Here is a 14071-nt window from a genome sequence, read left to right on the forward strand (position 1 = left end):
AACAAAGGAAAACTAATTTGCAATTGTGTTTTTCCTTGAAAATATGTTTTCCATGAAAACTAATTTTCCATTGAAAATGTTTTACGTTAAACCAAACGGGGCCTTAGTTAAAATGCCCAAGGAAATTAAAATTGTCTACCTAAATGCCTTCATCCGGAAACAATGCTCAACATGAGATAAGCAATGGGTTTTCTCAATCGCAAAACATTACAAACAACACAAGTTAGAAAAAGAACTAACCAATACAATGAAACCCTCAAGGAGTCAAGGATCTCAACTACAATGTAAAAAAAAAAAAAAAAAAAAAAAAAAAAAAGAAGAAGCCGGAATCGAGTAGGTGATAAACTAAAGCTTACTGATTGGTAAATGGAACAAGTGAACAACCGAACAAGTAGGTAATAAAGCTTAGCCTCAACTTGCTATGGCTAATTCACTTATTGAACCTCTTAATCAACAATTACTCTTTCTTTAGTAAAAAAGTTTTAATATTTTGAGTATATTACATTAATATAAGGAAAAATTGCTTAGAATAATCCGACCTTTGCCTCATCCGTCCAAAATAATTCCACCATTTGATTTTATATCAATAATCCGATCTTTAATTCCAATCCGCTTTAAATGGTCCCAAATGGTCCTTTAATGCCAACCCAACATATACTAATATTTTTCATTTGTTAGCAAAAAATGGTCAAAGTGGGGTGTGTGAACAACGCAAAAACTCAAAGTAATGGAGTAACCCGAGACAGAATATTTTAATAACCAACGAGTACAATGAGTATTATATATAAAGAAAACGTATCAGAAAAGCCAATCTTGTAGATATTAAATATAATGGCTCTGCTAATCCTCCACTCTTGATTGCCTAGTATGACAGCATGGCAAAAAACTTATGCTTGAAAGAATGTTATTAGTCCTTACTAAGGCTGATGTTTGTTTTGCATTATCCGAAAAACAAAAAAAAAAGTTTCCATTAAAAGGATAAATGGGGGCAGCATTTGATCTCCATTATCCCAAATTAACATTAAATTTTGATAGGTTGCTGTTCCACTAGGCTTAATGGTCTATGTACTGCATGTTAAAACAAAAGTACGTAAATTAAATGATTTTTTTATTAATTGAAGAGTAATGCTGATTTTCTGATTATCTATAATTAAGTTGTCAGTGGAATCTAATTAAATGATCAGATACCAAACAAACTCCATTAACCACATAAAAATGAGAAGAAATTGTTATATAGGAAGTTAGTGGAGGACTTGAGGGGTAATTGTACTATAGTGGATGTACTAATTAGCCATATTTAGGCTTTTTTGAGTGGCATATAGAAAGGCGTTTACAAACTTGATTTATGAAGAAACTAACTACACCTCAGCCATGAGAGTTGTCATATGACGCCGTTTAGATAAAGATAGTTGCTGTGGTATCTCATATGGTTATGGTGGTACATCGTACATGTTTGTAGTGATACTTCGGGTGATTGTGGCAGTATATACAGAGTATTAATTGTTTTATTGCACTTTAGATGACTGAAGGTTTATTTGATGGTTGTGAACTTGTGGTGGCTGGAATATGCATAGTTTGGTGCCTCTAAACAAAAATGATGTTTTTTTTTTTTAAATTATTCTAGTAGTGACTTGTGAGACAATATATCGTGCAGCCTGATTTTGAGGATTGTAAGCTGATAATGAATAACACAACTTTTAATGTTGAGAATACAGAAATGAAACAATGCAAATACAGAAATCTTGTAGATTGTAGATTTTTATCATTCCAAATTAACTAAAATTTTCAATTTGTTCCGATTAGAGAACAAATTCTCAAATTTACATGTTATAGTTTTAAGACATATAACGAACTGCAAGCAAAGCTGACTAGCTGAGTGGCGATTGCATTAGTACGTGTTCCATGACCAAAACCGAACTGATATTCTAGTTTTAGTAGCTAAAAAAGAGATGTGAAAGCACTTTGTTTTTGGTTTCACTTTCTTCTTCAGTCTGCAAAAGAAAAAGAGATGCAAGCACTAGCTAGGCAAAGCAAGATGGATGGGTCCCCCATTTATTTGTATATGGAGTTGAAGGAAGTCTGTAGCATGTGATATTCCACTACTGATGCTAGTGTAGCTATTAGCTTTGCAATAGTAATGATCAGAAGATAAGAATCGTACCCTTACTAGCTGTAGGAGAAAAGTGTTGAACTTTTTCGCCCCCTTTTCGGGGTTATTCTCTTGAAACATAAGGGTGCTGATTAAAGTCAATAATGGAGGTTGCATCACAATGCTTTACTTTTTTTTGGTTGTGTAGAAGGCCGGAGGCACTAAAGATTTTAGTCTTGACCACCAGGCCTTATCGCAGGATGAGCTTTTGTGTATTAGGTCTTTGGACAAGTGCCTCAGACGTACTCCTAGAGTTAAATCCTTCACAGTTTTGACAAAGTTTTAGTAGATTATAATTAGGGTATATTTGTTAAATATGCTTATGTAGATTACTTAGCTTCAAATAGGAGTGCAATTGCCTTCATCAGAGACATAGATTTCTGCATCATACATGTTCTGAGAATTGCTCAGTTATTCGATGCAAAAACACTGGTCGTGTATTCATGTGTGCTAGAATGTAGAAAGATCTATCTTGTTCATCTGTTTGATAATCTGAGCTTCATTTCGACCTTCTCCTAACACTTACTCTTGTCTGCTTCTTTTTGTTAAAATAAAAGATATGGTGGATTTTGGTTGACTTACAAAACGAAGAGATCATAGTATAAACAAAATGTTTGGTGTGTGATTTCAAAAGTGTAAAAACTACTACACTGCTTGGTTGGATAGCACCCATTAAACTTTAAATCCTCACTAGTAGTATTTCACATGGGGACCGAAGCATAGGCGGCAACCCATTCTGTCGCATGCTGACTTTGGTGACACTGATTGCAAAACATATCTCATATTTTTTTCTGATGTAATTAGATTTATTTAATAGTTTTCATAAAATCGACCAATTTCTGAGAACAGAGATGTATGTAGCAGTTAGCTTAGCAGACTGCTTGAATTCTGAGTTTTGAGCATGCTGGTAATATGTCTTAGAAATTACGCCATCAAATGTAGTATTCCTTAGCGGCAGGAATTAAGACATGAACTACATATCCTGTTTAGGCCAAGCCATGGATCTTACACCATAGAGTCCTGATAAGCGATGATATAGACAGTATTCGGCTTTATTTATTTATTTATTTATTTATATATAAGCAAAGAATGCTTAATTACCATTTTTGTGATTAATACTATAAGTATGAAAGTCATTACGCTGCTCAATATTTATGAAAAGATTCAATTAACTATTCAGAATCGAATCATGTTTGTTTATAAAGTTGATCTTAAGGAGTTCAGATATGGCAGATTCTTATTCATTTTTATTCTGCTTAACTACTCACAATTTGTACCAGTAAACTCCAAATTTAACTGATCATAATTTCAAGTAATGATCACAAGGAAGGTGTCTTTGTGTTTGCCTTTCATTGTTTATGGATTACTGCATAAACTGGATTATTGTTGTTCTATGCTTTTGTATCATTGCTTGTAGCATAAAACATATTTCGTATTTGGTACTTGACTACTTGTAATAAAATGATGTATACTGTGAACTCTCTCTGCACAAGCAATGTATATCCTTGGGAGGACCGAGTAGAGAGTAAGAAGGATTATAGGGTTACTGAGAATTCAATGTTGAAGACAGCACAAAGTACACTAAAAAGTCTAAAACAACTACATTCTTGGGAATTTAAAATGGTCCAAATAGTAGGGTCAATAATCTTCTCTTTATGTGCCTTAACCAATCTAGTGCCAGTAACACGCTTTAGGGCCCTCCCCTGCAAGAACCAATCCCTATAAATACCCATTTATCTTATCATTGGTAATCATCTTTTTTTGAGTTTCAAAACATTCCCATGGCTGCCCACAAAATCTCTTGTGTTGTTTTCTTTTTGTTATTGGGATTAGGCATCTCCTCTGCTGCTAGGTCCCTCCTTACTTATGAACATTTAGGGGGCTATGCGGGTGGTGGTGGTGGTGGTAGTGGTTCTGGTGGGGCAGCTGTTTATGATGGCGGACATGCAGCTGGATATGGCGGTGGAGGTGGTGAAGGAGGCGGTGTAGCACATGGTGGATATGCTGGTGGAGGTGGTGGTGGAAGTGGTGGTGGTGGTGCATACAGTGAAGGAGGAGCGCATGCTGGTGGTTATGGTGGTGGTGAAGGCGGTGGAGCTGGTGGAGCCGGTGCATATGGTGGAGGTGCTTATGCCGGTGGTGGCGGTGGTGGAAGTGGTGGAGGTGGTGCTGGTACATATGGTGCTGGAGGAGAGCATGCTGGAGGATATGGAGGTGGTGCAGGTGGTGGTCATGGAGGAGCTTATGCAGGTGAGGGTGGTGGTGCATATGGTGGTGGTGGTGGCAGTGGAAGTGGTGGAGGAGGTGCATATGGTGGAGCAGGAGGACATGCTGGAGGCTATGGAGGTGGTGAAGGTGGTGGCCATGGAGGAGCTTACGCCGGTGGTTCTGGAGCATATGCTGGAGGTGGTGGGAGTGGAAGTGGTGGAGGAGGTGCATATGGTGGAGCAGGAGGACATGCTGGGGGCTATGGAGGTGGTGAAGGTGGTGGCCATGGAGGAGCTTATGCTGGAGGTGGTGCTGGTGCATACGGTGGTGGTGGTGGAAGTGGTGGTGGCGGTGCTGGTGCTTATGGTGGTGGTAGTGAAGCTGCAGGTGGTGGATATGGTAGTGGAGGAGGAGCAGGTGGTGCTGCTGCAGGAGGAGGGCATGCATATGGTGCAGGTGGCGGAGGTGGTGAAGGAGGAGGTGGTGCCTATGCAGGTGGTGCTCATGCAGGTGGATACGGTGGTGGTGCTGGAGGTGGTGAAGGAGGTGCCCATGGTGGGTATCCTTGAGTTCAAATCGCCAATTCCAAACTTGGCCTACATTAGTAATAATGAGATTGAAGATTCAAAACTACATGTAGTAATGTAACCGATACTCATTAGTCCATGAAGAACCTGCAATATGTAGTCATGTAACTTTATCAATCCTATAGTTGCTTCATAATTTTACTTTATGATTTGGATACATAATGAAATCGTGAGCTCTCCCCATACAGCCACTTCATGGTACTAATTGATTAATGATTGCAGTTAATTGTATTGTCTCTGATTTTACTTTAAACCATTTTCGATAGATTGATGAAATCACACCATCTCTCAGAGGTCTTGTACAATCGCAATCCGGAGAGCATAGTAAATTAATGGATTCCTCAAATTTTTATTTTTAGCCTTTCCTATTCTTAACCTTTGGGAGAACAGCTCTGAAAAGAAAAGCTGTGTTATTGCTCATGTGAGGTTATGAAATAGGAGCAAAAGTGAAATATTTCAACTATGCTATTCGTACTCTTCATCCTAAAACAAATTTTATCATCAGTTCCTGTCATTTTAACATGAATATTATGTGATTGTACTGGTTGCAACTAGCAAACTGATATTACTGGTGTAGTTTTGTGCATGCATGCAATAAGAGGCTAAAAAGATTGACATCCCTCTTGAAATGGGTTTATGAAGCCACTATCTGCAGACTGTAGTGCTATAAATTAATATGGACTTTTAGAAAGGGCCTTTTGTTCACTAATTAGTGCAGATGGCCTTTTGTTCACTAATTAGTGCAGATCAGTAAGAAATTGCCAAAATGTTAAACTTGTATTACTTCTGATAAAATTTATAGGGGTAATAACATTTTATTACGGAGTATTATTTTATTTACTGATAATCTTTATGGCTAAAGCTTTGCATAAAGTTCTGATTTTGGCATTTCTCTAGTTGATCTACTCTCAAATGTTTGTCAATATAATCTTGAGGAATGTTCAATTTTATTAGCTGCAATGTACAGTTTTACTAGTGCTGTTGTCAGATGCTTGAAAAATACTTCTGCAGTAGCTAATGTTGATATTTGTAGCTTCTCAGAATAGCAGATTCATCATCCCTGTGTAAGACTGTCTGAAACTTTATATAGTATCGTGATTCTTTTAGATGTTACAAGCTTTTAAAGATAGAGATAGAACTCATAGAAGGCTAGAAGCCATCAGCCTTTTTGATTTGGTTTATAAACTTTGTGATTGTCAGAATCTAAGTCATTGTACTCAAAAAGTAAAACAAAATTAAACATAGTCAGTGAAATCTGAAGCTATTAATTCTCACGACAATCCTCCCTATTGCATTGCTCTGAATCTCTGATCAACTAGCTAATTGAGCCACTTCTTCATTTATGTGATATACTTCATAGCTTAACTAGTAGAAGAATTAGCTAAACAACGCAATACAACTTATCAGGAAAACATTGGTTCTACCTAGTTTTAGAAAGCAATGTACTGTTAAAATTGTATGCACCCTGTAACCAATAGTTTAAAGGATATTCGCGGTAGTTTTTTTTTTTTTTTTTTTTTTTTTTTTTTTTTGACAAAGAGAACAATATTCGCGGTAATTTATTATCCAAGAATGTATGCATGCACAGCTCGAGAGTTTGAGACATAATGTGTCTTTTGTATGGCATATACATTCTATGTAACTATTATATGCTTAAAGTGCAGCAGCAGACTTGCTCTCTTGTGTTCCCTTCTAAATTTTCAGCCTTTTGGTTCAAAGTTTTCTGATCATCTTTAGAGCACAAAAGTAAAAAGTCTACATACAATTCATTAGTGTATACTTGCTCTGTTGTGACTTGTGAGCCCTTTTATTTGTCTGATTAGTCCTACGTGAGACCGTCTCACACATTTAACTATTCTGACTGTTATAGTTATCCTGTCACTTATGAAATATTACTAGCTTATATAATCGCAGAACTTAATTAAATGCCTAAGTCTGAAAAAGTTAGCCAGAAAAAAGAAACGGAGGAATTTCAGAAATATGCAAATAGCTCACATCTTGCTCCAGAAACTATCATCTAGTGTTTTGTAAACCTGAAACTGGACAAAAGGGTATGTTCTGCTTTTAGATCCTATTTCAGAAGAACTGTGGATTGTTGGGGGTACCTGATATAAGATTGTTCGTATGTGAAAACACATAACTTAATCATTTATACGCGAATAAGACATGGTAGAAAATAATTACGAGTCTTTTAAATTAAACAAATTTATAGGAAGTATAACTAGAATATGACTATCAGACATTCAGACTATATGAGCATGAAACAATATTTCCATGGTTAGTTGTGTTCTACATTATATTGTACCAGAGTTTCAATCCTTTGTTTACAATTTATTTTTTCAGCTTATATCATCTTCTCTTGAATTTGAATTATTAATAAATAATGCATGCACTTGGTTAACAATAGTGAGTTGCAACAAGATAGGGTATGCATAATTAAATCAGTTCATATGCGCATTATCTCATAAAGCTATAGTATTAGTATAATTAAGCAAATAGAAATGAGCAGGACAAAGGTTACCTAATCAGGATTAGATTTCTCCAAATTGGGGAATGATTTGGAAGAACTAACTATAAGATTAAATGCAAATAAACTTCAAAAATTAATATTTTAAATATCAATAAATAAAAATTATAAATTTTTTTGATGTTTTAGAAGAAGAATTAATTAAGCCAAATTCGCAAAGATCCCACGTAACTATTTTGTTGTTATAAATAATCTTTATTTCGAAATTTTATTTTTATAAAACTGAAGATATATATATATATATTTAATAAAAAAATTATTACTAATACATTATAATTCAAGTGTTGGAAGACAGCGGAGGAACACTACATACTGTCACTATATTACACTTTTTTTTCTTTTTTTTTTTTTTGAGGGGCTGTTACTATATTACACTTAATTAAGAGAATGATACTCCTACTAGCTAATTAATAGATATACAACTTGAAAATATAGCGGCTTATGCTTTGTATTTGGTAAGTAGTACCTTATAGTGGGAACAACGAGTAATCCATTCCCTTCTTTATCATGTTGAGTGCGAGTAACACGCTATTTTAAATCCTAATCCCATGCCTATAAATACCATATATCTAAGCATCCCAAAACCATCACTTACAAACATTCTCAATATGGCTTCTCAAAAAATATCTTGTGTTGTTTTTTTCTTGGTGTTAGGAATAGGTATGTGCACCGCCACTAGGGCCCTTCTCACTTATGAACTGGGAGGACATTCCGGTGTTGGTGTTGGTGTCGATGTTGGTGTAGGTGGTTATGCCGGTGGAGGAGGTGGTGGGAGTGGTGGAGGTGGAGGAGTTGCTCATGGTGGAGGTGCAGGAGGATATGGTGGCGGTAGTGGTGAAGGAGGTGGTGCAGCTAGCAGTGGAGCTGCCTATGCAGGTGGAGGCGGTAGTGGAAGTGGTGGAGGTGGTGGAGCAGCTCATGGTGGTGGGCATGCTGGAGGATATGGTGGTGGCAGTGGTGAAGGAGGTGGTGCAGCTGGTGGAGGAGCTGCCTATGGCGGAGGTGCTGGCGGAGGAAGTGGAGGAGGTGGGGCGTATGGGGCTGGAGGAGAGCATGCAGGTGGTGCCGGAGAAGGTGGAGGCCATGGAGGTGGGGCCGCTAGTGGTGGAGCTGCCTATGGTGGTGGTGCCGGTGGCGGAAGTGGTGGTGGTGGAGCATATGGGGCTGGAGGCGGGCATGCTGGTGGTGCCGGTGAAGGTGGAGGTCATGGAGGTGGGGCTGCTAGTGGCGAGGCTGCCTATGGTGGTGGTGCCGGTGGTGGTAGCGGCGGTGGTGGTGCTTATGGATCTGGAGGAGCGTATGCTGGTGGTGAAGGTGGTGGCCATGGAGGTGGTTATGGTGTTGGCGGAGCTGGTGGACATGCTAGTGGTGGCGGAGGAGGAAGTGGGGAAGGTGGCGGTGCTGCTTATGGCGGTGGAGTGGCAGCTGGTGGATACGGTAGTGGTGGTGGGGCGGGAGGAGGTGCTAGTGAAGGAGCGGCAGCATATGGTGCCGGTGGAGGTGGAGGATCCGGTGGTGGAGGTGGCTCCGTTGCTGAGGGAGCCCATGCTGGTGGTTATGGGGGTGGGGCCGGTGGCGGTGAAGGGGGTGCTCATGGAGGATATATGCCTTGATTGAATTCATATATTGATTTGAGCCAACTTCACCTAGCTTTTGCTTTAACTTCATGGCTCTTATTTTAATATTTGTCTGATTATTACTCATTTGCAATAAGGGTTGGTCATGCTCATACCAATGGATTTCGCAAGAACTAAAATGATACGTAGTATGTATTATTTATAAATATGATTGTGTAAGCAACAGTCACGGTGCAATGCTTGCAAACTGTTGCATAAAATTGTAATATACTCTTATTGCTTCTGCAATTAACGAATTTTCATTTTCTGTCTAGATATTGTTCAATTGTAATCATTAAAAACCCTTCATTTGTAGTACGTAAAATGTTTTGCACGGATGATCAAAGTCAAAAACCACTAATTAAATTGAGACTTTGGGTCATAACCTTTATATTTTATTCCAAAATTCAGAATCACGTTGTCCTTTTCTTTCCAAATATAAACGATCGTTCTGAATTTCATATTGTATATATACGGCCGAAACCTCCAAATTTTATCAAAAAACGTGGATATTAGCCTGTAATTTTGGAATTTTTTGACTTTTTTTCACCCGTAAATAAAAATTGCCGAAATGTTTACCATGGTCCATAATACCCTATGGGAGTCCAATTGGCTGGGTGGAACCATCCAATTTGCCTATAAACAACCAATTTACCGGTTTACAACTTGCACTGATTTCATCAACTCAAGCTTACCACGAACATTTATGACAACATATAATGATCATATATGGATCCAGACGGTATTATATGACCCCGAGATGTATCCTCTAAAATCTCAATACTTTTCGACACCGGGCCCCGAAACATTCGAAATTTCTCAAAAAGTGTGGATAATAAGCCTTCAATTTTGGAATTTTTTGACTTTTTTCGCCCGGAAATAAAAATTGCCGAAATGTTTACCATGGTACCAAATACCCTCTGGGAGTCCAATTGGGTGGGTGGAACAATCCAATTCGCCTTTAAACGACCAATTTACCGGTTTACAACTTACACCAATTTCATTAATTCAAGCCTAACACAAACATTTATGACAACAAATAATGATCATATATGGTTCTAAACGACATTATATGATCCCAAGATGTATTCCATAGAATTTCAAAACTTTTCGACACCGGGCCCCGAATACTCCAAAAATTCTCAAAAGGCGTGGATATAGCTTTTAATTTTTGAATTTTTGACTTTTTTTTGCCCGGAAATAAAAATTACCGAAATTTTTACGATGGTCTCTAATATCCTCTGGGAATCCAATTGGGTGGGTGGAACCATCCAATTTGCCTTTAAACGACCAATTTAACGGTTTACAACTTGCGCCGATTTCATTAATTCAAGCCTACCACAAACATTTATGACAAAAAATAATGATCATATATGGTTCCAAACGACATTATATGACCTCGAGATGTATACCTTACAATATAAAGGCTTTTCGATATCGGGCCCCGAAACCTTCAAAATTTCTCAAAAAGCATGGATATTAGCTTTCAATTTTGAATTTTTTTACTTTTCTTCGCCCGGAAATAAAATTTGCCGAAATATTTACCATGGTCCCTAATACCCTCCGGGAGTCCAATTGGGTGGGTGGTACCATCCTATTTGTCTATAAATGACCAATTTACCGGTTTACAACTTGCACCGATTAAACTAACTCAAGCCTACTACGAACATTTATGACAACATATAATGATCATATATGGTTCCAAACGACATTATATGACCCCGAGATGTATCCCCTTAAATCTCAAACTTATCGACACTGGGCCTTGAAACATTCCAAATTTCTCAAAAAAGTGGATTTCAATATTGGAATTTTTTACTTTTTTTCGCCCGGAAATAAAAATTGCCGAAATGTTTAAAATGGTCCCTAATACCCTTCAGAAGTCTAATTGGGTGGGTGGAATGATAGGCCGACGTCGAGCCTACCAAAGATTAAAACCTAACTTGGTCTTTCTAATGGGTAGAAAGTGCAAGTAAGGGTCGATGAGTCGATCCCACAAGGACTAAGGGGAGCACTAACAAATATTGATTTGTGATAAGCTAAGACAAGTCTTTTTGGGTTTAGAGCTATATAGAAAAACTACAAACAATAATAAAAAAAGGATCTTATTGGGAAGGTATCCACCAATTAAGTCATTCACAAAATACAATTTAACATACATAATTAATATAGCAATTTCAGGATAACTTAGGGGAAGTCATCTAAGGCACCCAACTACTCTCTCAAGCTAGAGGGATTACTTGAGTCATGAATACAACCTACTCTCGTGGTTACAAAGCATAAAACAAGTGTTAAAGCATAATCACGATGACATAAACATTCCCTTGACTGGAAGTTCCTATCTCATGGCATTTCAAGTCAATTAAGAATAAGGGAACTAACTCAAGTTCATCTCTCGATCCTTCGTTGAGAAAGCTTAGATAAATAGTTCTAGCAATGTCCACTTACAAGAACTAACAATGAAACCACTTAAGCTCAACTAATTAACATCCCACATTAGCTAAATCAACACATGCAAACAAGTATTTGTAAATTCATCAATAATTTCAACCATCCCAAGTAACAGAACTACTCACAAATCATTATAAATTGCAAAACTAAATTAATTAACTACTAAGAACATGAATCCAAACACTAATTTAACATAAACAAGTAATAAAACTAGAAAAGATACAAAAATAAGTAATTAAAGCAATAAAATAAGAGAGAGAGAGAGAGTAAGAAATTCTCATTGATATTGCAAGAAATAATCAAATCTTCAAGTCTCCTTCCTTCAACTCTTCATATTCCAAGCTTTCAATAAGTTTTTCACACTTTCTCTCTCTAGAAAATGAGAGTTTCTCTCTCTAAAAATCCTAAAATAAGCTAAAACTACTGTAAGAAGGTCTCCCCCTTTAAAAATGAAGCCAAAGGGGTGTTATATAACCCCCAAGTAAAAGGACGGAGAACACGAGGAAACGACCCGTCTACAGGTCGGCACAGACGTGCCAAAGGTTGCACGGACATGCATACATGTTTAAATACGAGCAGTAGCTACTGCCTGACCTTGCGTGGACGTGCTTCATTTGGCACGGACGTGCAGGGTCTTGCACGGACGTGCAACCCTTTTCTAGCGAAACAACTTATTTTTGGAAGGTCATAACTTCTTCGTTACTCATCGGAATAAGGCATGTGACTAGTCATTGGAAATATCTTGAAATGAACTTTATTCTCCAATTTGAATCACTTAAAAATGTTTTGTAGAACAAAAGTTATGGTCAATTGAAGTTGACCCTTGTGCAAATGACAGGGTAAAGTCGTATCCCCTAATCAAAAGTAAATACCTAAATCCTCTAACTAACGTAGATAGGGAAGTAGGGTCGAATCCACAGAGAAACGAGTCTTTATATTCCTAATTACTTAATATAATCCAGATTATAGAGTAACCAATATATTGTAATCAAAGGAAACTAAACTACGAAGATTAAGAGTAGGGAGAAAATAATATATAAAAGGATCTAGGGCATAGGTTCACCAATAAATAATACTCCAGCATAAAACATAATAATCAATCTTCAATGCATGAATTAATCAGATTATAAAGGGCTTTCGCTACGTATTATAATCACACAATTAACTTACCGGTATTAAATCTCATCTTTCGAATCTCGACCTAACCATTTATAAATTAACCTGCCTATTGAAACTAGACCTAAACATCAATTCTCATCTGTCGAATCTCGAATCAATATTGTTAAACTCATGTTTAAAAGATCTGCGCAAATCTAGTCACAGAGCATTAACTCAATCAATAGGAAATTAATCTAACATTGACAATTAACAATAATAAATTACCCCTTCATATTATTTATGGATCCCCACAAACCCTAGAAATAAAACTATTCACACATAATTAAATCTAAACTAATCAAAGTAATAGAGTAAATCATGACGAAGGGAAATAAGATTAAGAGAAGAGAAATTGTTACCAAACTAATCTATATTAATGGAAACAATCAAGAACAAGAGTTGAGAGTAGAGTTAAGAGTTAAGAGAGAGGAAAGATCCTAAGTAGAGAGAGAAAGTCTAAGAAAGAAGATCTTCTAATAATTCCGTACAAAATCGTATTTAAATGTTTTCTAAAACAAGAATTAAAACTAAACATCATCAGGCCTTCCAGAAACGTGCGCCCGATCGGGCGCGCCTTTTTCTTCGCGTTCCTACCCAGCAGCATCGCCCGATCGTGCTAGATGCTCGCACGATCGGGCGCGCTATAGCACGCTCAGCACAATGGTCATGCCGCGCCCGATCCTGCTAGAGGTAGCCCGATCGGGCGGTTGCTTCTCCTTGAGGCTTGGACTTCGATTGGGCTAGATTTCTCGGCCCAATCCGGATTTCCTCTCGGGTCTCGAATACTTGGTCCAAATGCCTCGAGATCCCAATTACCGAGCCCTTAATCACCGGCTCTCACCGATCCTGGGCTCCAAAAGTGGTCGTGTCCTTCTAGCTTCCGTAGTTGATCCATAAAGCCCGGGAAAATGCTCCAAGAGTGCAATTTCCTGTAAAATACAACTAAAACTACGAAAATACTAGAACACACAAATTAGTAATAAAAGTGGCCCGAAAGAGCCAAAAACACTACTAATAACGACCAAGAGACGAGGGTAAAACACTATATAAAATGGACATATCAAACTCCCCCAAGCCAAACCTTTGCTTGTCCCTAAGCAAAGATCTCATCAATGAATCAATAAATATGCTTCACCCCAATCCATAAAAATCAAGCACAAACAATTCAGGGTAAATCAAATAAACATGCTTCAAAATCAACCAATCGAATCCATCCAATTACCTTTCTTCCCTAACAATTGTCAAACAGAGCAAACCACAAGAGCATATAGAATTCAAGACTAGTGCTCACACACTCAACTCTCATTTATGTGGCGAGTAAAGGATGTACTCGATCGCTCTCCACCCAACCCCTTTATGTGAACAATGCCCTCCC

At 37.7% G+C, this 14071-nt stretch overlaps 2 protein-coding genes across 2 annotated transcripts; both read left to right on the forward strand.

Annotated features, from left to right (window-relative positions):
- The first annotated feature begins 3886 nt into the window (after positions 1-3886).
- On the forward strand, positions 3887-5170 carry LOC110730179 (glycine-rich cell wall structural protein 1.8-like). Its single transcript, XM_021909956.1, has one exon. It carries the CDS (start codon positions 3931-3933, stop codon positions 4924-4926), a length of 996 nt encoding a protein of 331 aa, XP_021765648.1. The 5' UTR covers positions 3887-3930; the 3' UTR covers positions 4927-5170.
- A 2868-nt stretch (positions 5171-8038) lies between these two features.
- On the forward strand, positions 8039-9361 carry LOC110730178 (glycine-rich cell wall structural protein 1.8-like). The gene has a single exon (XM_021909955.1). It carries the CDS (start codon positions 8080-8082, stop codon positions 9082-9084), a length of 1005 nt encoding a protein of 334 aa, XP_021765647.1. The 5' UTR covers positions 8039-8079; the 3' UTR covers positions 9085-9361.
- Positions 9362-14071: the final 4710 nt, after the last annotated feature.

Source organism: Chenopodium quinoa, unplaced genomic scaffold, assembly GCF_001683475.1.
Source record: "Chenopodium quinoa cultivar QQ74 unplaced genomic scaffold, ASM168347v1, whole genome shotgun sequence".
Lineage (NCBI taxonomy): Eukaryota > Viridiplantae > Streptophyta > Magnoliopsida > Caryophyllales > Amaranthaceae > Chenopodium > Chenopodium quinoa.